General features: G+C 37.0%; 1 protein-coding gene across 4 annotated transcripts in view; it reads left to right on the forward strand.

Moving 5' to 3' along the window:
- The first annotated feature begins 354 nt into the window (after positions 1-354).
- The window catches only part of nalcn (sodium leak channel, non selective), a 140,515-nt gene continuing 115,205 nt past the window's right edge, over positions 355-25,664 (forward strand). Inside the window, exons 1-5 of one of the 4 annotated variants that reach the window (XM_002937079.5) lie at positions 355-775; positions 13,248-13,377; positions 20,838-20,966; positions 21,392-21,574; positions 24,112-24,195. In XM_002937079.5, coding sequence (XP_002937125.2) covers positions 13,375-13,377; positions 20,838-20,966; positions 21,392-21,574; positions 24,112-24,195 — 399 coding nt within the window. In that variant the 5' untranslated portion in view covers positions 355-775; positions 13,248-13,374. Of the gene's footprint in view, positions 776-1,310; positions 1,567-1,610; positions 1,832-13,247; positions 13,378-20,837; positions 20,967-21,391; positions 21,575-24,111; positions 24,196-25,664 lie in introns of those variants that run through there. The other 3 variants (XM_012957710.3, XM_012957711.3, XM_012957712.3) reach the window with 3 other exon arrangements.

Consider the following 25,664-nt stretch of genomic DNA (forward strand, 5'->3'; position numbering starts at 1 on the left):
ATTTGTAAAGACCTGCTTGAATGCCAGACATTACTTAGAAATAACCTTTTCAGTAAGAAGTTTTGGGTTCGCCCGTTATTAAAGGTGCAATCTTTAGAATGTAATAAAAAACACATGCAGAGGAAAACTTCATCCCATTAATTAACTTTATTACATTATTACGCCACTACCGTCTGTACTGTAAGTCTGTATGGCAAAATATTGGGTGAAGTTGTTCTTTATAGCGAAGAAAAAGCAGAGTAGCCCTGCTGCTGTATCTGATATACCTACACATTAGTTACAATCACGCTAAAACTGGAACACCCTTTTTGAATTGACCGCAAATCTTTTATTATTTTTGTTAAACATACATGTTTTTATAGAATAAATACGATTATTTGCATGCACCTGTCCTGGCTATCTCCCACCCTGCATAAGGCAGATGGGCTCAGGAGGACCGGGACGGGAGACGGACGGCAGCGTTGTGTCCCTACAGCTACTCCATGAGAGCACATCCCAGCTGTGTGTTGCTGTGAGACCAGACATACAAGCGACAGGAAGGAACCTGCAGCAACGACCAGCCTCCTCCACATGCGACGCTGTCAGAGTGCGACTCTCTGTGTAATGTATTTTACTTGCTAATCCAGCCCTCCCCTCCTCACACACCGGCACCTAGAGGGAGGAAGATCCGGCACATCACCATCCTCATCATCAGCCACATACTAAACACTCAGAGTGAATTAAGCTAGAGGTGCAGGCAAAACATCCATGCAATGAAGGCAAGCCATTTCCCTAGGTAGGTTCTTGTTTCTCTGCTCTCGCCTGTGTTCTGCATTGTCCTGATATTCTTCCTCACTCTGTGCTGCTGCTCTGATTTTTTCCTGCTGTTTCCCTATAATGATGGCAGGGAGATGGGCCCTGCCTGTCCTTTTTCAATACGTGGTGATGCATTACACATGTCAGCAGTTTTTGATTTTACATCATGTTTAATACTGCCAAAATGCATGATTCCTTTTCCATTCTGGTGCTGAATTCATTGGGTTTTGGTTTCTGGGACACTGGGTCATTATGATTAGAGCACAGCAGGAATCAGCTTTGATTTGATTAATTTGCCTCATCTATTTTCAGGCACTTTCATTGTCACCTTTATGTTTGTGCACAGCAGCCCTCTTTGGTTAGGATGAAATGTGTGAGTGCAGCTTATCAGTGAATGATTCAGGCTCTTCCTCCCCTCCCCCTAATTGGATATGGTTGTCATGGTGACAGTGCTGCCAGCTGCAGCATCCCTGCTTATTAAGGGGAGGAGGTGATAGAGGGAGAGTGAAGAGGCAAGTATATGTTGTCCAGAGCAGAATATGTAGAATAGGAGGCAGATTCATCAAAGGCAATAAACTTGCAGTAAATTGCAAATTGTTGCCAAGACTGTATGCATTCCATAAAGAGGGGAAAAAATGACTACAAAGAAGCCCAAGCTGGAGAATTTCTAGATGTGCCTGACTGTACAAACTACTGTGAAGAGAAAGCAGGATCTATATGAGAATACTTTATGATAATATAAAATTATTAGGGAGTATTCACAAAGATGGGGTAATTTTGCTCTTTAATTTTAAGACAGCATAACCTAGATCTTACTGATCCATGGTAATATGAGCCATAAAAAACATTTTCTGATTAATTGCTACAGCTACAAGCTCCAGGGTTAAATGTGCACTTGTTTTATGTGAACCCTCAATGAGATTCAAAGCTTAGCAAGCATGTGGCCACATCACAAAAATCTACAATAGCTACAAATGCTCCTTGTTTCTAGTCTACAAATATAGTTCACACATAAAGGTAAAAGGTTTGTGTATAGGTAGGTTTTTATTCCTATCATGTAGAGAGTAACATGTTTATTGTGTGCCCAGAACATTTCTTTTCTGCCTCTTTTTAAAGCATTAGGTGATGTTGTACTACTGTGGCTAGGGTTGCCACTTTACCCCTTTAATACTGGCCACATATTGAATCCACATTCTGCATAGCTAGTTAACTATTCATTTAGATGCATGCTGCAGATGGAACTGATTTATGTGTAGCCATGCAGCATGCACCTAAATTGATTGTGGATGCTACTGAAGTGGTAAGGTGGCAACCCTATTGGTAGCCCATGGTGTCTTAAAGGGGTGGTTCAGCTTTAAGTTAACTTTTAGTACATTATAGAATGGCCTATTCTAAGCATTTTTTCAATTGGTCTTCATTATTTATTTATTTTTTTTATAGTTATTTGACTATTTGCCTTCTTCTTCTAACTCCTCAAATGGGGGTCACTGACCCCGGCAGTGAAAAAACTGTTTTATTGTTACTTTTTATAACTTATTTTTCTATTCATCCCCTCTCCTTTTCATATCCTGGTCTCTCATTCCAACCACTCTCTGGCAGCGTATAGCTGCTGAAACGCCACACTGGAGAGCTTCAGAACAAAAACTGAAATAATTTAAAAACTACAAATAATACAAAATGAAGGCCAATTGCAAATTCTCAGAATATAATTCTTTACATCATACTAAAAGTTAACTCAAAGGTGAACAACCCCTTTAATTACGTCTCACACCTTGTTCCTGAGAAGCAGATGTAGTGTTGCCTTTTTAATGCTACAACAACCATTTCTGGTGAGATATATTTAGCAAAAGATGCTTTATTTGGCCAAGCATGGTCTAAATAGGAAAGTCCTTCTTCATACACAGTTATAAGCTTTGAATTAACTTGTAATGGCTCATTAATCCATACTCATTTGTGTTTCCCAGTCTTGGTTCCACAGGAAAGAAACTGCTAAAATTGAATATATTAGTTGATACATTTTGTGGAAGCACCATACAAATGCAAGCAACTAATGTATCAAATTGTAATTGTATCCTACTTCAGGCTGTAGTAAACCTGATGGATCATGCTTAGTAGGGGCTAAAGCTGCTTGCTGGGAAATGCACCCCTTTAAAATTTCCCTTTAGGGTCCTTACTATCTGGAATGTCATCCATTTTAAATTCAGGTTTGAGTGCTCCTAAGTATGATGAGCTAATGATCTGGATTGGATCTGGATCTGGATTGTAGCTTTTATTCAATTTTTCAAACACTACATTTAGCATTTTAAAATATATAAAAATAGATAATTGCATGCTGAGCACACAAAAAAACAATTGCAATATTTGTGTTTTGATTGATTTATGATACATTTCAATAGACACATGTCCCTTTTCTAAAGTTCTTTAAAAAGGTGAGACTGTGGTATACTTCAGTCTCATGCTCCCAGTAAAGAGACTGCCTCACATAAAAAGTGCAACTAGGTGGAAAATATATATTATAGTCTATGGTAAGTATCAAGGTATAGCAAAGTCCAGTGTTAGCATGTCTGTATCAATCACAAATCAAAATCGAAATCAAATGCTTCATAAACAATAATGGAGCAATGTAAGATACTCATTTAGTGCTCATTATGGGCAGTGCTTAAATGTCTGATGATTTTGATTGAACAATTTCATGTTATACAGCTTGGATGGGTGGTAAGGTGTTTTTAATATTACATAGTGTTACCAGTGAGTTTTCTCCACCAGCACCTTCTGCACTGCAGAGAAAATGCTCCATGCTGCTCCAAGTTGCCTTTGCAGGAAGCCATTGACTTTAATAGAAGCCACCTTTCACTGCACACAATGGCTGGATTTTGGCCCCAAAACAATTGTGTGCATTTTCAAGCCAAATTCCACCATCCCCTATAGCCCCCATTCCCTTCAATGGGAATAGGGACATCAAGTCAGACTAAACAGACATCTGAAGATGGAAGAAGTGCTATTTTTAGATGATTCTTAATTGGATGAATTTCCCTGGTAAAAAAAAAAAGGCCGTCATTAGGGGAGCCAAGCCTTATGGCCCATTCTCACTTGGCAGCTTTGTCACATTATTTATATATATTTTTTTGAATTATAGAGTAATGGGTAAAAGAAATTTGAAAAAAATAGGGTGAAGCAAAAATGCCTGATACTTAGGGGCTGATTTACTAATCCACGAATCCGAATGAGAAAAATTCGGATTGGAAAACGAACATTTTGCGACTTTTTCGTATTTTTTGCGATTTTTTTTTCGTCGCCGTAAATTGTCTTTCCCGTAAATTGTCGCGACTTTTTCGTAACCAGTACGACTTGCGCGAATTGTCGCGACTTTTTCATAGCCATAACAAATTTCGTGAATTGTCATGACTTTTTCATTGCCATTATGACTTTCGTGAATTGTCGCGACTTTTTCATAGCCATTACGACTTTCGTGAATTATCGCAACTTTCGTATTAAGAGCTCGAAAAAGTCGCGACAATTCGCGAAAAAGTCACAAAGTACTGATCATTACAAAAAAAACGCATTCGGACGCTTTTCGGACGTTCGTGGATTAGTAAATGTGCCCCTTAGGGTTGCCAATTTTAACAAGGATGTTACCTTCTGAGATGGCAGACATGTCCACAAAGGGACAGGCTGTACTATAAGTAGGCAGAGCCATGATGTTACAGGGCAGAGTTATACCATCAAGGGGCGGAATTGTTGCATCTGCATTGAATCAAAAGTGGATTTGGTAAAGTATGAGGGAGCTATGAAGAAGAGAATGGGCTGACCCAGAAGCAGGGTGGGGTGGATCGGAGGAAGGCTGGGGTGGATTAACTAGTTATTAAAAATGTACCAGGAAGTATATTGCTGGTCAGCTAGACCAGTAAAATACTGACCAGGTGGCAACCCTATTCATACTGCTGGTATTGCTGTCATTAAGGAACGCTGCCTTACAAATCACACAGTGGGTATGCCAATTGTTTTCCTTTAAATATTAAGAACTTTCCTGAATGGTAACTTTATCCATCAAATCATAGCTGCAACTATTTATTGCAACGTCAGTTCCATGTCCAAACTGGTTTTTCAGATCTAATAACCTTGAATGGACATATCCATTAGACCAATTAATTTTAATACCATGATATGCCTATGCAGCAATGATATGTTTTTTAACTAATTAATTATGAGCTGTATTTAATATCTGTAATGAATTTTGATATCTATTGTTTCATTAATTTTGATGAATTTTAGTTAATTAATTTGTAGTTAATTAGTGGTGATTTATAAAATCTGATATGCAGTAACTCAAGGATGTAAGGTTTATTACTGAGGTTAAAAGAAACATACTTTGTAAAGAAACAGCATGTAACAGTGCATTATACTTCTTTAAAATATAGAAGGAATGTGCGTTAAAATGATACAGGCTGATATATTGAAAAAATTCTCCAAATACCTTACTAGTCCCACCTATCTCTTCCACTTCCTACTGCCTCTTTTCCCAGGCTGTGCGGGGGGCTAAAAGCACTTAGCACACTGCCCTGAGAATTGGGACCAATCAGCAGCTAGGTGGTCCTGAAAACGTTGCTTGTGTGACTGCAATAATAGATCTATGGATAGCTCCAATGAAGGGGTAATTTTTTAGCCAAGAGTGGAAACTGACACATGTTTTATTCATTACTGCCAAGATTAGGGGGGTTTTTCACTTATGCCTTATGTTGTGTTTAAAATTAACCTAAGTGCACCTGATGTCTTAGTTGGTTGGTAGGTATATATTTCAAACTCTGTGCAACATTGTAAACAAGTACCATAGTGTCAAAACCCAACTGGCAAAACTTTAAACATTTGTTTATGCTGTATGGGGAGAATTCCCTTCCCAGAATGTAGAAATGTAGAATAGGGAGTCCACTGCCCACTTTATTGCTTGCCACTCCCGACTACTGCTTAATTAATCTTAGCTTCCTTCAACTTCCTACCGAGGAAAGTTATTCGGGGTACCACTTCATTGATAATTTGTGAAAGAATAGCCTCAAGCCTGCATTGATGGCGCCTGTCTGCACAATACGTTTTTGACTGAATTCAGGGGTTACCAAAAATGGGATGCTTACACAATGCAGACTTATAGTGCCCTTTAAGAGTCTGTTTCATGTTGTTGATAAACCTTCGGCCACGTGTAAAGACCAACAAAGGAAAAGCCAGGTGGTGTGTGAACTATCTGTAATAGCCGACTATGCCCAAAAGAGCCCCTCACCTGTTTCTTAATCAGTGGCTGAGGTCAATTCTGCAATGCCTTTGCTTTGTTTAGTTGGGATTTTACTATTTCCCTCCCTACACTGTACCCTAAGGGGCAGATCGCAAATATCACGAAAATGATTACGAAAAAATTGTATTAGTCATGATAATATCGTATTGGCGATCCAAAAGTCACAAAATTTTCGTACCAAACAATTGTAAACAGTGGTAAAACCTTTCCGAATTTCTCGCGGAAGCGTACGAAAAAGTCGCGCGGACGCCCGGAAAATTCGGCTTTTGTAAATGTGCCTCTTAGTGTCAAGATTTCTTTATTCCTGATATTTCAAGGGCATATGGGATTACCCATGCACTATGGCTACAATGCAACAGTAGTATAATTGTTGATTTATTTCTGAAACAAACTCACAGTCCGAAGGCTTGAGCATTGAAAGTTTTTAGTATGCAAGTAGAAAAGTGTCTTAAACTTCTACCACAATTTTTACCTCCTTCCTAAATTTCTCACCTCAGTATTGAGCCTCATGTCCGTGTTAAATCAGAGGACAGGGGTATGGTGTTGGGGGTATTGGGACTCATGACAGTTATGTCAGAGAGCTGTCAGAATATTTTCTTTTTTTACTGCAGCTTTTTAAAAAGCAGTGAAATACCTGCACCTCGGTTTTCACAGTTATAGCGATAACATCATATTATATTAATTTTAAAAAAAAAAAAAAAGTTACATTTTCTTTGCCAAAGTTTTGCATGTTGAGAATTTAAAGGCACTGTTATCCTGGCAAACAGTCGCCAGCCTCAGGGCTGTTTGCTGTAGCTATGGGATGCTGCACCATTAAATGGTGGCATCCCACATTTTAGATTAGTGATACTGACATGTTTCTATAAAAATGTATTAATATCACTCTAAACAAAACTAGGATCACATCTTTAGAACTGTATTGACCTTAAGAATTGCTGCATTTCAGTGTTGGAGTTGGGTTTTATTCTTCAGTTTGTATGTTTTGCTGGGATGTCCATTAGAAGTTCAGGTTTTCATCAATACTCAAAAATATTCCTATAGATGATTTCTTATGAAAGGGACCTTTGACAATACAAATTCAGATTATAAACTCCTAAAGGGCAGGCACCGTTTCTTTGTTACAATTTTTAAAAAGGAAGGAAATAAGATTAAATGTGCATGTCACGCAACATGAAGTCATACAAAAAATAGAATCATGCACACAATGGGTACATAAAAGAACATAGATGCATCACCCAGGTATAGGTTGGAGCGACCAGATGACTTTATGTAAATATGTATTAGCCAGTCTGGGTTTTGGGGTTGACATCAAGCCAAAGGGCCCAAAACTTTTCAGATCTCCTTGAGCAACTCCAGGCTTTGTAGGCTAGCTCAATTAATGGGAGAGCTTTGTTGACCAGTGCTACCCAGGCACTCTAAATGAACTGTGCAATTTTAATTTTGGGGGACATAAAAATTGCAATTGCATATTTGTTTACAGCTCCTCTTATGAATGTAATTTTGTCCTAGCAACCTTCCTTGAAGCTAATTATAAAATAAAACATGCATATATTAGAAAAGGCAAGATTTATACCCCAGGTATATGTAACAATAGCATGATGAGAAATCTAAATCATTTTGTATTCCCTAGGACTAGGTCAGTGAGATACAATCCCTGAACAAAGAAACATTGAAGGTGAACAACCTCTTTAAAAACTTTCCTGGTCTGATACTTTTTCTCAAAATAATTTTTCACAGGAACGACATACTGATTTTATTCACTGGGGGAATTTCCTTGCTATGTAACACCCCCCTCCCCCAATCCCCAGTAAATTAGCCTTTCCTTTCCGGACAATTAGAATTAGTTATTTGACTCTTTTGAATTGGCCTAAGAGTGCAGAAGGTATAACAAGACTTAAAAATGGTTAACTGGTAAATCATACATATTTTAAACAATTTAGTTTTTTTGTTTCTAAATTGAAATTATTGTAGAATTATTTCTTGTAATATTAATATTTATCTGGTTCTTTAATCAGTTATATTTAGAAATGGTGGTTCTTGGAGGAAAGTACAGGTATGGGATTTGTTATCCGAAAACCCATTATCCAGAAAGCTCTGAATTACAGAAAGCCTGTCTCCCATAGGCTCCATTTTAATAAATAATTCAGAATTGGAAATCGATTTCCTTTTTCTCTGTCATAATAAAACAGTATCTTGTATTTGATCCCAACTAAGATATAATTAATCTTTATTGGATGCAAAAACTCCTATTGGGTTTATTAATATTTTACTGATTTTTTAGTAGACTTAAGGTATGGAAACCCAAAATACGGGAAATACCCCTTATCCGGACTACCCATGGTCCCAAGCATTCTGGATAATGGGTCTTATATACCTGTACTACTTCTTTGTAGCAGTGCAGAATATCACAGAACATAAGTCTACCATGCACAAAGGATCATAGAATGTATATCTTACAGGCAAAACATAATGCAATGCATACAGTAAGCCCGCAGCACTCATTTGACATCTAACAGGTACAAGTGCTGGAGCAATAAGGGGTGCAAATATTTGCTCTAGGGCCCATGCAGGAAGCACTTGTCCTGTGGCACTGGTCCATGCAAACTGGGTATGTCTCTTATAGACATATGCCTGCTACAAACTAGATATTTTTCTAGTGGCCTCCAATAGTCATTACTTCATACAAAATGAGGAGCAATTCTTTACTTCCTATCCTAGCAGCACAGTTGTACCTTATTGCATAATATGTTTCTCTGGATTAACTAGCAGGTAGGCAGGGTTTAATATACATAAAAGGTTAAATTTGATGTATCCTTTTTTCAACCTAAGTTACTATGTGGAGTACGGTACAAAGTGAAAAATAGATTTCTCTGCTTTTGTTACTTGGCACATTAATTCAGATTTTGTAGATGAGACCCTTCATCATTACAGGGGTCATATACCCCAGATTCAAGTGCTAAAACACTAGGCATGTAAAATCATGCCTTTAGTTCTCTTTTGCCCAGAAATCCAGCATGGAGTGCAGGATGCAGCTCTAGCTGGCACAAAGCAGCTGTGTTCTCAATACCTGCTTGTTTTTTTGTTTTTAAATCAAACATTAATTTTACAACATTTTTACATGATTACTTTTACATTATCTTTATTTAAACAAATTTAAAGCGGTAACTGAAAGAACAAATGTGTGATCTGTTTTGTGTTATTTCTAAATGTAAAACATATTTTACATGCATACATGGCAAACATTCTATTTATTTTGCTTATATAAAAAAGGTGAGTACTGTCCATCTAAGTATAAATTATAGGGGTGTACTGTTTAAATACTAAACTGTTTCATTTTCTTTCTCTTTTCAAGCACAAAGGTGATTGTATATGATTTACTGTCTAAAAAACCTAGCAATTACATTAAGTGGAGGGTCTAACATATTGGTGTCACCTTGTAAATAACTTTTCCTTGTCCTGTAATGGAAATGGGGTGTTTTCTGGCCGATATCTGCCTATCAGCCCTAGTCTGCCTTTCACAGGTGGTTTCTTTTAATACTAATAACAGGCTCCTCTACAAATGTTGGGCACATATTCCTGCTCAAGGATGGGATATGAGCCTTAGGCTAATGTCGAACGTGGCGTTTGGCGTATATTTTCAGCAAGCCGAAAATAGCACCATGCGCTCCTACCTGTGCCTTCATCTGAATGAACGGAATATGCTCGGGTGCAGGCACACGTAGGAGCGTACGGCGAAAATATACGCCAAACGCCACGTCTGACATTAGCCTTATACTGTTATAGGTGGATTGAACATGATTTACCCTGACAGGTCAATTTTTGGATAAGTGTTCAGAGAGAATAACAGGGTTTGGAAAGTAAGATATCTAGGGGAAGCAAAACCTGCAAACTGAAAGACCTTTATAAAAACATGGCAGAATTCTTCAACAAAATATGACAATACATGTATTACCTAATATTTCCTTTACTTTCATTCAAGGCAAAATAATGGGAAAAAAAAACATTTTTGGTACCTATTAAGTTTTATTTTTTACTGCAAAATTGTCTCTTTAACAGAAAGCCTCACAGTGTGTGTAAATGAATCTTTATAAACCATTACTAATCACATACATTATATGAGTCATGAAAACCTGGTTTCTGATTATGCCAAGTGACACTGTAATTGCTGTTCCAGTAACATTATTAGAGGGCTTTCAGTGTTAATTATATATTTTTCCCAATAACAACATGATAACTAAATGAGTACAATTTTATGCAGATTAACAGCTTGATAAACATCTGTAGTTGTAAATAGCACTGGAGTTGTGTTGACAACATAAACTACAGATAAAAATCCTAACTGAACATCATTGATTGGTAGGGATGTGCCAAATACATCCTTAGTAGATGCAGACAAATACCAATACCAATTTATCCAAATCCAAACTTTATCCAAATACAAACTTAATTTCACAATTTGTATTATAAATGTTGCTCATTTACATCATTTGGACAAAAAAAAGTTACACCCACTTTTACAGAACTTTAAATCAACTTTTTAAGAGTTAGTGATTGATGCAACCCTTATAATTGGAAGCTATATAATAAATTCTAATCAATCCTGTTATTTGAACACATATCTATGGTGTCACTCTTTCTTTAGGTTCAATATCAAAAAACAAAACAAAAACAGCAAGACACTGTAGATATGCATAGATAGACTTTAAGAGCATGAAAATGCATTTCTTATTCTGCTAGGCTTTGAAAGAAGACTGTACATCTGCTTTATTAAATTACAAAACAAATATAATTTTAAATTGTCTTTAAGAAAATAATGAGTTTCAAACTTTAAGTGCTTGATCATTTATAAAGATTTGAAGCACCAAAGTAGGTTGGTAATTAAATTAAGTTAATTTGTTACTTCATTAAGAATTACAAAATTATAAAATTAAAAAATAAATATTTTTAAACATGTGAACGACAAATATTAGACATGTGCTGTTTACAAAAACAGAAAAAGTAATTAAAATGTCATTATCAAATAACCTGCAACTCCCTTGTTATGCCAATTAAAGACCCGTCCAGTTTGTTTTATTTTATTTATGTATTTATTGAAATAGGGTACTATTCACCGCAATGTGCAAATATATCATATACATAGTATAGGGCCCCAGAACATAACTATAGTAGATAAAAATTGGCCTGAGATAACCAGATTAAGAAAGTTAAGTCGAGAGGCATGTAACACAGCATTTTTCCTTACCTTTTTATGTGTCACTGTGTGTAACTTAATAGTTTAATATTATTGTGAATCTTTACTTTAAAATAAATACAGCTAATACATAAAAAATAAAAGTAACAGTGAAACGACTTACTGTCATGGGGCTGATCCTTGACTATGCACACATGTCCATTAAGCAGCATTGTGTGAAGACCAAATACTAAACATATAAGTGTTGATTCACTAAAGTGCGATAAAACGAGCGCTATTTATAGCATGCGTCAAAAATGTTATCGCGTCTTAACGCACGATTCACTAAAAGTATATTTGCGTTAATTTAGACGCGATGCTGTTTGCGTTATTTAAGTTGTAAATACTATTTTCGTGCGGTATTTGGCGCAACGCACGCTAATTAACGCAGCACGCTACTTCTCACGCACGCTAATTAACGCTACTTATCGCGCGCACGCCATATTAGCCATACACACAATTATGTTTGTAAAACTACTTTTTTTGAAAATGACCATTTCCCTGCAAACTGGAGGCTACATTACTCTAGGGCCAACGTATACTTGAATAAATCACACTGCAAAGTCCATTTTGTGTTGCTAAAAGTTCATGAACTGTACTTTTCTATAATTACCGCCTGCCCCAAGTAGGTGTTAATTTTCGCACAGACTAATGCGATATTTAGCGCGTCTAAGTGTTTGTGAATCATGCGTTAGTATTATTTCTGCGTGAGAATCAACGCATGCCGTTGCACGCTATTTAAGGCATGCCATATGCGACTTAACGCATGTGATAATACTTTAGCAAATTGCACAGGGTTTTTTTGCGTCAATTTTATCGCAAAAAAAGCATGCAATATGCGTTATCGCACTTTAATGAATCAACCTTTTAATATTTAATAATAGTAAGTACATCTTCATTTACATTTAAATTAAGGTTGTCTATATATAGCCCATATCTCCCTAGCTTATCCATCTCCAATCACTCTGGCAGCCATTTCTTTAATTTTTCTAGTTTAGCAATTGCCTATACTTCATTCATTTTTGTTATTTCCAGCAGTTCAGTTATCTCTGCCAGTCACTCCATCTTTGCCATTATGTTACTTGTACAGCCACCTCTGCATTCCCCCGGTGCATTCATTTGCCACCACCTATGCCGTTCCCCTCCAGTTCCACTACCTGTGGGTTTAACTTACTGCCATTTACCCCAGCTAGGCAATGTTCCCCACTTAAGCCATCCCCGCTATTTCCCCCATCTTTACATTTTCTTCAAATTTAGCCATCTTTGTTATATCCCCACAAACAATTATTCTTTCCACCTCTGACACATCTCAAGCCAACTCTGCCTTTTCATCTACTATAGTCATGTTTATTTTCCAAACTATTACCACCTGTCTTTTCCCCCAAATATAGCCCCTTGCCATTCCACCCCCCCCCCCCCAACTCGACAGAGCTGTCTTTGTTATTGTCACATGGTATATCCATTGCAGTCCCAAAGCAGTTACAGTGTCATGTGTGTGCATATCTAGCTATTACTATGTCCATAATTCTTTTGATATTCTTTCTGAAGCAGCTATTTAAGCATAGGTATCTCCATATACTAGGCACAATTCCTCAGTAAATGTTAAGAATATAGTGGTCCTTTAGGTGACCATGGCAAAATTAGGTCGCTTCTCATATTTCCTCTTTGGTGGAATACAAATTGTTTTCATAGTAGCAAATGTTTTATACCATCATTATCTGTTGCTGAGGTAGAAGGGAAGGATTCATATGTACCAGACCTTGTTAAAGTCGCCCCTTATGCTTTCTAAAGGCGTTCTTCAGCTTCTGGTGCACCTCTTGTGAATTTCTTTTTTGTTTACTGGGTTCTTCCATTATTCCATTATTTTGGGTGGGTGGGAACATTGAAAGTGGAGGTCAGTAGCACTCTGTGACCACTGCCCACTCCATACCTTCATATCAGCTGCAGAGCATGGAATTGAGTTGACTGCCCCTTCTGTAATCTTACGGCATCACAACAAGGCAACGCAGAAACAAGGCACAAAGTGGCAGAAGAACATACCTAGCAGGAGAGGATATAGACGAACAACATGGTATGTGGTGCTGCATTTATGTATGTAAAGTGACTTAAATTTATTTGCTTCTTTGCATAGTATTTGGAATGCATTTGGTGAGATTATTTTGTATCTTTCTGGCTTTGTCTGCTGCACGTTATTTAAAATTTGACAGAATACAGTATTTTTTAATATGTGGTTCTTCCATATGGTACACTAAGGCCTGCTTTTGTCTAGTGTTGTAAAACCTGTGGCTGAAAGTTAATGTTTGCTATACAATGTTAAATTTGAGTTTACAGTTATTGCTTGACCAAATTAAGGGCGGTGCCACAAGGGGTATTTTGTCTTCACAATGTGGCAATGAAACATAAATTGTCTTCGATGGATTCCCATTTGCAATAGCCCGTGTAAGAGTTTGTCAACTGAAATATAGGAACCAAAGTGCTTTGGTACATGTCAGAGATTAGAGTCTTTCTTCTGCACAATTGGCACAGATATTCCAATGATAAAAAAGAAAAGTGATTTAAGACAATTTGTGGAGTTTTGCCACTGTGTTTACCTGATAAAAACACAGACAAAGCACCATCTGTGCAAGTAGCAAAAACAGCCAACCAAATAATTAGCAAAGTTACATACGCAAATTATTCTAGTGCCAATTTAAAACTGGAAGGTTATGTCAACTTATCACTTAGTCAAGCAAGTTCCCATATCAAACTAGATTGAAAAAATGTTAGAAATGTTGAAATGTTATAAAAATGTTACTTCATCAAAAAGAAAAGTCTATTAATATTTTATCCAGCTAAAGTGAGGGGCATTGAGTTTTCTAGTGCATTTTTCTTCTTATAGTAAATGCCTCTATCTTTTCATACTATTTTTATATAAATTTGCCGTATATCAAATTCTTTGTTTACAGTAACATGTTTTATACCTATCCTTTGAAATACTTTTCGTTATTTAGTAATATTTCTCCTTCTTTAAACACAATTTAAACAAATGGTGATGCTTTTAGCTTACTTCATTCTTCTCTTGTTTTTCTAGCTTATTTCTTAAAATGAATAGTTGTTGATATATGAGAGCTAACCATTTGTGATTGTTTGCAATTCTGTAACAGTGGTGCTTCTGTTTTGGTGTTTCTCAGTCAATTAAGTGTCTGCATGGCCTTAACACAAGCAGATTTTCTTTCTCTGAAATGGGAGGGGATCATATAAGTGTGAAATTTATATTTATTGCAATTTTTTTTATGTGTAAATAATTGTATTGTTCAGTTATGGGAAAAAAATACAAAAATCATATTATGCAATTACACTGTGGGATATTCTATATAATGTACAGCAAACACATTATTACATTAACATCGGTAAAGAAAAATCCTACAACAATATCCAGTTTCATCATTTTCTTAGAGCTTATCAGCCAAGTACAGTAGATTTTACACTATAAGTTTGATTTAGTATAAATGGAAATCCCATTTCAAATAGAACTGGTACATTTGCATTTCATGTATCCCAACCATAATCATTATAACACAAAAGTGAAATAGAAAGGTAAGCTTAGTGATATTTAATTCAAGTACTGTATCTTAAAATATTTCTGATGTTACATTTATAGTATATAAAATGTTAGTGTATACTCACAATCATTTTTTGAGAATCTTCACTCAAAAAAAAATTCATTTTAGTGTTTGCCCTGTACAGAAATATAAAAACCTATACATATTTCTTTGTTTTTGTTTATGTTCAACACAAGCCCTACTAATTAAATTAATGATAAAAAAAAATTATACATAAAAAAATAAGTAGTTCTAAACATAAGTATAGAAATGCGAAAAGAAAAAAAAAGTATTGTATTGTGTGAATCTTTATTAAAGGGGTTGTACACCTTTCAGTTCATTTTTAGTATAATGTACATTAGAGAGTGCTATTCTGAGTTTTTTAGAGTGTAGATTTTGTTTTCTGTATAAAAACTAATGTTTGTAACATGTTATACTCTATGCTGTTCCCTTTGTGTTAAATACAGTGAGAGCCACCCTAAAGCATATGGTATTTACATGCTTCATAAGACACACATAACATTGTCTTAAAACCAAAAATGGCAGGCTTCACTCTCACTAAAGAAATTAACAATTACAAAGTGTTATTTGAAGCTTTCAGAGTAGTTACTGTGAGAAGTGTAGCAACTGTAATTATTTCACTTTGCATTTACAAGTCACAAACCGTTTCTCTAAACTTTCAAATGAAGCTGACAAAGAATTTCTGAAAACATTAAACCTAATAATTTTGTATTTCATCAGCAGTAACCAAGATTATGAGCTGTGCCCCAGTCAGGTCGCTCATATCCCATAAATCAGTGTTCACATAGATGCAGCGCCGGATTTGTAATACGTGGGCCCCGAGGCCAGCCCCATTCGCCCCCACTCACACCACCCCCCGCGAGCGCACGCATGCGCATTAACACAGGTGTGCATTTAAACTCATACGGAGCAGTGGGGAGAGGTTCCCACTGCTCCGTATGGGAGCAAAACTTCAGTGCAGCAGGGCGGCATGCCGCCCCTAAATTTTTGCCACCCTAGGCCTGGGCCTTTGTGGCTTCGCCAAAAATCCAGGCCTGCATAGATGGATTTGACAGGGATAGTTGCTTTATCTGTAGCCCTATCCTCTAGTCTAGACCCTATTCAGGGACTGCCAAGCCATTTTTCAACATTTTGTGGTTATTCACATAACAGTTATACACAGTTTTTTTCAGAACAATTTAGGTTCTAAGGGGGTTATGTACTGCCCAGGAGCAGTAACCCATAGCAACCAATCATCAGGTAGAAATTACTGGTCATCTGTTTAAAAGCAAACATCTTATTGGTTGCTGTGGGTTACTGCTACTGGGTAAACTTAGTGCCTTTTACTACATACGAGGCTGGATTTGTCTAGCAATATATAACATTCTAAATACCTAAAAAAAGACATATTTATTATAAATATATTAATGTATAAGATATATAAATCTAAATATAAGTGTCATAGCAGTGAGATGCATAGGAATACAAAATATAATTTTATAGTGCTTTTATACCAATATTTGCATGTGTGACAGCTGGCTTTTGTGCCAGGGTTTGCATGCATGGCAGCTGGTTTTAAGCCGGCAGTGGCATACCTGTCATCTGTTTTCTTTGCACCAGGTTTTCCAGCTGGGTTTTCTACTGTTAGTTGTATTTGTGGCAGCTGGCTTTTGGGCCACCATTTGCATGCATGGTAGTTGGCCCAGTGTTTGCTTTCTTAGGAGCTATTTTTTTGCATCCAGGTTTGCATGGCAGTTGACTTTGCAACAGTATTTGCATGCATGGAATCTGGTTTTGTGGTAGCATTTGCATGCATGGCCGCTGCTGAAAGTGCTTGCATGTGTGGCAGCTGTTTTTTGCACAAGCATTTACATACATGCAGTTGTATTCTGTTTGCATGGCCCAGGTGCCAGTGTTTGAATGTGCTGCAGTCCACCACAGCTGGCCTGTGCACCATCGCTTGCATTGCTTGTATGTATGTATAACTTTATTTATAAAGCGCCACAAGGGTACAAGCTTACAAAAATACAAAATTACACACAGGGAGGACAAGTGATATAATAAATAAATACAATAAATATATATAAATGCACAGGGAATAAGTGCCATGAGTTATGAGACACAGTAGGAAGGAGGTCCCTGCCCCGTAGAGCTTACAATCTAAGTGGTTGGGTAACATACAGGCACAAATAGGAAGGTAAGAGTGCACCAGGTATGGGCATTTGCCCTTAAGCGGCAAAATAATGTTTTAGTGCTCCAGAAGTTAACAGCTGAGCTTTTTCTTAAAGAGAGTGGGTGAGTGTTACCTACGGAGGGATTCAGGGATAGAGTTCCAGAGGTAAGGAGCAGCGAGATAGAAAGGTTTGAGACAAGAGAGCGCAGTGGGTGTGGATTGTGTAAAAAGACGGAGGCTCTGAGAGGAGCGGAGGAGACGACCAGGAACGTGCAGGGAGACCAGTGAAGAAATGTAGTGAGGAGCAGAGGAGTGAAGGGCTTTGAATGTTAGCAGAAGGATTTTGTAAGCTTTCCTTTGCTTAACAGGTAACCATGCAAGAGAGCTTAAGTGAGGCTGAACAGGTTCCCTCTTAGGAGAGAGCAGGAGGATCCTGGCAGCAGAGTTTAAAATTGATTGCAGGGAAGAGAGGTGGGAGTCTGGGAGGCCGGTTAGTAGGAGATTGCAGTAATCTAAGCGTGAAAGGATAAGGGCATGGATTAGTGTTTTAGCTGTTACTTGTGAAAGAAAGAGGCGTATCTTAGCAATATTGCGGAGGAAAAAACGGCAGGTTTTGGCAGTGTTATTAATTTGGTTAGAGAAGGAGAGTGACTGGTCAAAGATAACCCCAAGGCAGCATGCAGAATTAACAGGGTTAATGGTCGTGCCATCAATAGTAATTGTGTGCCAATGCTTGTATAAAAATTACCCTGTGTGTTTTGGGGATGAAAACTGACTGTACTTGCTAAGTAGGAAGTGACATGGGTTGTTTCAGGCATTTCTCTGCCAGCTAAAATACACTGTTGAAAAAACTGATGCTAACACCCCAAATACATTTAATATTTTTAATTATTAATATATTAATATATAATTAAAATTGAAAAGCAGTGGGAACTTTATCCCCCTATGCATTCTAAACAGTGAAAGTCAATGGATTCTAACAACTAAGCCCCTCCCACCTTTACCCTGGCAAAAAGCAAGCTACCTGAAGCCTGGAGAAGGTTTTAGCTTTGTATAGATCAAAATGAAAAATTGTCTTCATTGCTAAAAATGCTGGTTTGCAATGTGCACAGTGTAATATACTATTAGAACCCCCCCCCCCCCCCAGTGATTGTAATCACTTACTTGTTAGCAGAAAATTGCACCAACCTTGGGTACCAGTAAGCAAGTGATCCTCTTCCTTCCAACTTCTTTTTTTATGATCCTGGTGCCAACGCATGTGCAATAAAGTGAAAACTTCTTATTTTTTTTTTGGCAAAAATAAATTTGGCAGGTTTAATCTGTATATCTGTCCAAACTATTGAGTCATGTGGAGGCTTAGAATAGTAGAGGTATAGAATAGTCAGTGACAGCCTGTCCGTGATACATTTTCAAGGGGAAGCTAATCCCATCATTGTTTTCTATTTCACATAGTTTCAAGGTGAAATTAATCCCATCATTGTTTTCTATTTCACACACTTTCAAGGGGAAGTTAATCCCATCATTGTTTTGTGTTTTACACATTTTCAAGGGGATGGTAATCCCCTCATAATTCAAATTTATACCATGTCTAGTTTATACGACCAGAAAAAAACATTTTTGGGGGGGAACCCACTAGTGCTGGGCGGTATGACCAAAAATTTATATCACGGTATTTTTCAAAATTATATCGGTATCACGGTATTTGACGGTATTTTTTTTCCCCCATGCATGATTAGGTGACCACCCCAAACACCCGCCACCCGCACCCCCCCGCCACCCCAAACACCCCCCCATCCGCACGCAGCCCCCCACCCCCCCATCCGCACGCACCCCCCCACCCCAAACACCCCCCATCCGCACGCACCCCCCCACCCCCCATCCGCACGCACCCCCCCCCACGCACCCCCCCCCATCCGCACGCACCCCCCCACCCCCCATCCGCACGCACCCCCCCCCCCCACGCACCCCCCCCCACCCCAAACACCCCCCCATCCGCACACCCCCCACCCCACCCCAAACACCCCCCATCCCCTTCACATAAATATAACCCCCCACCCCACCCCCCCAAACACAACCCCATCCCCTTCACATAAGTATAACCCACCCACCCCCACCACCCCCCATCCCCTTCACATAAATATAACCCCCACCCCACCCCCCCAAACACAACCCCATCCCCTTCACATAAGTATAACCTACCCACCCCCACCCATCCCCTTCACATAAAATATAATTACTGGCCAGGAACCCCCCGACAGCTCACATTGGTATCCGACTCTGAATGCGTCCTAGTGATGGCGCTTTTGTAGAGTGTGCGCGCTGACGTCACGTGCGCGCTGACGTCACGTGCGCGCTGACGTCACGTGCGCACCCGGAAGTATTCAGCACACCGGTATGGGGGTATGTAGAAAATTCATATCGGTTTCAAAAAAAAAAACGGTGATCGGTTTTTACCGGTATACCGCCCAGCACTAGAACCCACATCCTTTGTCCATGGAAACTCTGCTTTGAGTAAGGATAGGGTTTTATATTAGAAACATATTTGACATTCCTTTTGAAAACTCTGATTAGGAAAGATAGTACAGAGTTAAATGTGATTGAGTTGTGGTGTAAGTTGTTTGTGTAAAAAAAAATCAAAGGAAAACTATACAGAAAATGTTTTAGCTCATGGAAATAAGAAACTTTCAAAATATAATCAATTCCTAATTCTGAACCATTTCTTAAATAAGAAGTGTGATTTTGTCAGTTAGATTTTAATTTACATTGCTATTGTCTAGACTCTAGACAATGTATAAAGCCTTACTTTTATATCGAAATGCTCTACTTCAACACAAAGCTTCATGTATTGAGACAGATTGTTAGGGGTACTTGTATCTTCATTTAAAGTGATTATATTTATAGTTATAGTTTATAAGTTATTATTTCCATGTGATGATTCTTATCATTACTCTTTTTATTATTGAGATAATTTTTGAGATAATTCCAACTATGGAACAGAGGAAGCAATTTGTTCAGTTGTACAGTAGTGACTATAGTGAGAGTCTATGCACCCATGACTAGATGGACATAAATAGAAGGAATGGGAGACAACATGTAAATGATAGTATACGTTAATGTATACTACAGTTAGAGTTACTTTCTATTGCAGTCATCAATGACTTAAGTTAATCAGGTATTGATATAACCCTGTTGAACCCTTAAGCAGAACTAGAAATACACTATAAATCATATTTATTTTTTTAGTTAGCTTTCAATGATACCGTTATTAATTCACTCATGTACATTTCCTTGATGCCTTCATACTATACCAGTAGCAATAGATATACATTTATAAGTAACCTGTACTGAATAAAAAAAACTCAGAGTTTTGGTGGGGCTGGTAAAGAGGCCCAAGGTGTGTTATCGTCATGTAACCCGATATTGTGGTGATTCCAACTCAGACAGTTTGCCCAAAGCTTCAACAAATCCTTTAGAGGATAATATATGTATTAGAGCTGGAAAGTTGACTATGAAAAAATGTTGCATTTCAAATTTAACAATTAGTTGTGTTTAAGGTTATATTTTATCAATATTTACATTTTAATCAAATTCAGACAAATAAATTGTTGGAATTTAAGTAATGTGTTTGCTGTACAAAATACCCCTCCCAAAAAAAAATATTCTGTTGACATCCTGTACAAAGTTTTTCTTTTGATTTTGTAATATGCATGAACAAAAATAGATATATGTAATTGCAGATATTTGACAGATCTTTTCAGCTTGTAATTTCTGTTGTAGAAAACCAAAAGTGACAACAGTATGTTGAAACGAAAGCAAAGCTCAAGAGTGGAAGCACAGCCAGTCACAGACTTTGGCCCCGATGAATCTCTGTCAGACAATGCTGATATCCTGTGGATTAACAAACCAGTAGGTATTTTATAATCTAACAGATTGGCTACATTTTAATTATTGAAGGTTAATCTCATTTCCCTAGGTAACTTTGAAAAATTTTCAAACAATGTATGCTTTATATATATATATATATATATATATATATATATATATATATATATATATATATATATATATAATATAAATACAGGTATGGGATCCGTTATCCGGAAACCCATTATCCAGAAAGCTCCGAATTACAGAATGCCTGTCTCCCATAGACTCTGATACTGTACTGATTCTTTTTTCCTGCAACACTTAGCTGTTGTTTGAAGGAAGCAGCAAGGTTATTATAGGATGCAAATTGATAAATTTACTGATTTCATATTATGCAGTAAGTTTTGAGATATTCTTAAGTTGTGTTTGGGTTTTGTAACTCTCTTCATCTTTTTTTCTTTCAGTGGGTTCACTCTTTACTGCGCATCTGCGCAATCATTAGTGTTATTTCTGTTTGTATGAACACCCCAAAGACATTTGAACATTACCCACCCCTCCAGTATGTCACGTTTGCACTCGATACCCTACTTATGTTTCTTTACACCGCAGAAATGATTGCAAAAATGCACATAAGAGGCATTGTAAAGGTAAGGGCATCTCTTTCATGTCTTTTAATTGTAACTAATATAACTAATTTGTAACTAATAAAGTAGTAAGTAACTATAAATCCACCCCACACACACTTGTGTTTTAAGTTTCCATCAGCTAGGTGTCAAAGAATTTAATTTATTTAAAAAGTCTTGAAGCCAGACTTTTTGCATTATTTTTGTTCATGGTGTTATTTGCTGTGCATATATACAGTCCCTTTTCAACTAAACGTTAATACATCCCTCCAAAGTACTTTTTATCTGCCTTATGTGCATACCAAGTAAAATTTGTTACATCTTCAAGTGTAATAGGATTTAAACTAATTTAAACTTATTTTAGTAAGATGTTAGAAATAAGTATACTTGTTTTTTCATCTTTTTAGTTCAAAGCTGGATTATATTACAAAGTAATGCCACACATATTATTTTTTGGAGACTTTAAGCAGGCTAGATGCCACACAAATCTGTTGATATGCCACTTTACATTAGTTTTAGGAAAACACTTTACTGAATGGCACAGACTTGTCATTCCAAAATATGATTCTTTTGGACACTGGGACTTGAGCAGACTCTATGAGCAGATGGAAAGCAATAAGGGCAATGGTTGGCTGATACTTCTGCATGGGGTCTCCACAGATAAAGTATGTTACTCATACAACATACCCTGCATGTATAATATAAGGCAGAGACATTAAAAACATACAGTTTCAAATAAAAGATTTGTGGAGTAGTTCCCCCCATATGTACCATAATTAGGCATGGATTCGCCGCAAATTTCCGCATTTTGCCATTGGCAAATTGTTTTATGAGACTTCTGCAAATTTTTGGAGCGTCACAATTATGGTTGTGTCACAAAAAGGCGCAATCACGTAAAAAAAAGGTGTAATTGGGTCAAAATAGGCATGCCTGCACCAAAAAAGGTCACGGTTGCGTCAAAAATTAACACCCATCAAAAAAGATGCACAGCCCCCGCATTTCACTAATTTTTCCATCATTTCACGATTACAAATACACTGAGGAAATTTCTTTTGGTACAGTATCTGATAACTTAGGTCCTGTGTATATTAACCAGAGATTCATAAAAAATTCTATCCAACCACAGTGATGCCCCACCAGGACCCCTTATTACTATAACTATTATTTTCTTTACATTTGAAATTGGGCAAAGTAATATTGGATTTGTGTTAAAAAAAAAAAAAAAAAGTGTTAGCAGAATATAAAATAGCTAGTGTTTTTAATTGCAGAATGATTTTAAATACTTTTAGTAAGAAGTGTCTGCCATGCAGAATAATCCCATAATCCCTTGGAAAAGATTTACAGCTTGATTTCAGATATGAATTTTAACAGGAATTTCTAAACTGACACATTTCAAAGAGTACTTTTGAACTATTTGATTAAATAAAGTACCTTATTTAAAATGTTTAGAAGTGATTATTTCTGCTTGCATGGTAAATGCCTGAAGCTGTCACTTATAAAGTTCATGACTGAGAAGGAGTTTAGGTTTGTGTATAGATGTCTATTTTTCCTTGTTTCCTTAACAAAAAATATTTATTAATGCTTAGTGCTATGCATTGTATGGTAAGTTTGAAATAATATTCTACGTATACAAATGTTGATTTGCACCAACTAAAAATGAATAATTTATCAGTAGTGGAAATCAGTGTTTAAATGTAGAATTAAAAGAAATGTTGGCAATTTTGCTATGTCATCTACTACAGTGGTAAATCCTTTATTCAATAGTTATCACAATACAGATTCTAACAAATCCCTTACTGACACTACACTGTTATGTATCTTATAATGACGTAGTATTATCCTGCACCAGGATAATAAATACACACATTTCTTACTTTCATCCACTAACATCATCTTCTCTTACACCTGGGCATAAGGTTTCTACTCTGCTTTCTTAATCATTTTCTCTTGAAATAGCAAACAACTAGCAGTTATATTTTTCTTACCCTTCCTAGTGCACAGTACCAACTTCTCATCTGTCCCTGTTTCCCGCACCAGGCCCATTTCATGACTTTGGTCCTGTGGAAAACTCTCCCCCTACAACTTCCTATACCAAATATTGTCCAATGCATCTACATATCCTACATATACTCCTTTGGAGTCTCCCTGATTGACTTAATAATGGTGTATTGAAATATTTGTGCAGAACAGAAACTTCACTGCACCACTGTTGGTGTTCCTGGATTTTACTTAAAAGATCTTGTAACCTAACAGAAGGGGGAAGAGCTATTTTAAATTTCACTATAATTTTACTCACTGTTTGGCACAATAAGGTGGCACAAACAGGTGTTTTGATGACCACTAGAAGTAGTGAAAAACATTTTTCCTGTTGTTTGCCACTTTACATTGCCATCATTGGAACAACATAAATATGTCATCCAAGATCATCAACTGAACCCTAATCAAGGCAACAGTTTGAATCATGGGCATTTTGATAATGCCTAGTGTAAAGAATTACCTTAATTAAGGTGTCCATAATATGCTTTATAAATCTTAACATCAAAGGTTTTATATATTCTTAGGGTGATACTTCCTATGTAAAGGATCGCTGGTGCGTCTTTGATGGATTCATGGTCTTTTGCCTTTGGGTATCATTGGTGTTGCAGGTAAGGTTTCAATCAAAACAGAAGGGAAAAAAACAAGCTAATTTATTTAGCTTTATTTTTTATTATTCTTAATTATTAATGCAACTAATGGAACTAAAAGGGCTGACTTATAGTAAGGTTTTTACTGGGAAAGAACATAGCTGAAAGCTAAGAAATTTAGGTTAATCTGGCACCATGGGTTAAAGGGGTGATTCACCTTAAAGAGAACTTGTAGTATGTTATAGAATACTATTTCTAAGCAACATTTCACTTGTTCTTCATTATTTATTTTATATAGTTAATTATATGCCTTTTTCTTTTGACTCTTTCCAACTTTCCAATGGGGGTCACTGACCCCAGCAGCCAAAAACTATTGCTCCATGAGACTACAATTTTATTGCTATTGTTACTTTGTATTACTTATTTTTCTGTTCAGGTTCTTTCCTATTCATATACCACTCAAGACTGGTTGGTAAGGTAATTTGAACCCTAGCAACCAGATAACTGCTGAAGTTACAAACTGGAAAGTTGCTAAACAAAAAGTGAAATGTCTTACTCTCTACATCATACGTAAAGTTAACTCAAAGATGAACAACCCCTTTGACGTTATTAAAGCATCAAAAAAGCAGGAAAATACAACACTCGCAACAAAGCTCTGGTCAATACAACTTGACTATTTTGCAAATGGGTGTTGTAGTGGAAAAATATTTTGGATCAATAAAAACAGTGCAGTAGATGATGAATATATTTTACAGAGAAAAACTATCACCATATCCAAAAGAGCACAGTCCATTCCCTTCTAGTAAAGTAGGAGGTCCTAAGTGAAGGTAGAGGCCATTGGGTCTATCCAGAATAAAGGGTTAATTTTGTGATTTCTTGTAGTTTTTTTAACATACTACATTCAGTCAAATTTCTTGAGTTAACAAAATACAACACTTTGTTTAATCAGCTGCAAGAAAAACAGCAGTAACATTTTGGTTGGTTACTGCCCAGGCCCAAATTTTCCCAGTGTTAGTATGATTCCAACTAAATAGTAAACACCAATCACACATGTGGAAGTGTGAAATGGTTCTCCTTTCTGCAGTATATCTAAGTTGTGACATGGGCCTTTTGTTATTACAAAAAGGCTCGGATTTATGGCAAGGCCACCAAGGCTTGGGTCTATTGCGGCACAAATTTGGGGGAGGTATGCCGCCCAGCCACACCTAAACTTTGCTCGCATACGGAGCACTGGCAAAAGGACGTGCAAACAACTTTAGCGCATCCTGTCCCAGTGCTCCATATTGGAAATAAATGGATGTGCCGATACAAAACACTCAGAAGGGGGGCAGGGAATGAGGGTGGCCTCAGGGTGCCTTCATTACAAATCCGTTGCTGTCTTTTTGTATTTGTTTTCTCTTATAGTATGCTACTTTAGCATCTAAATATATAGGGGGCATCTTTATCCCATTGTGCTCAAGCTATTTTACAACTGGTAAGGTAATAGAAAG

The sequence above is a fragment of the Xenopus tropicalis genome, chromosome 2 (genome assembly GCF_000004195.4).
Source record: "Xenopus tropicalis strain Nigerian chromosome 2, UCB_Xtro_10.0, whole genome shotgun sequence".
Lineage (NCBI taxonomy): Eukaryota > Metazoa > Chordata > Amphibia > Anura > Pipidae > Xenopus > Xenopus tropicalis.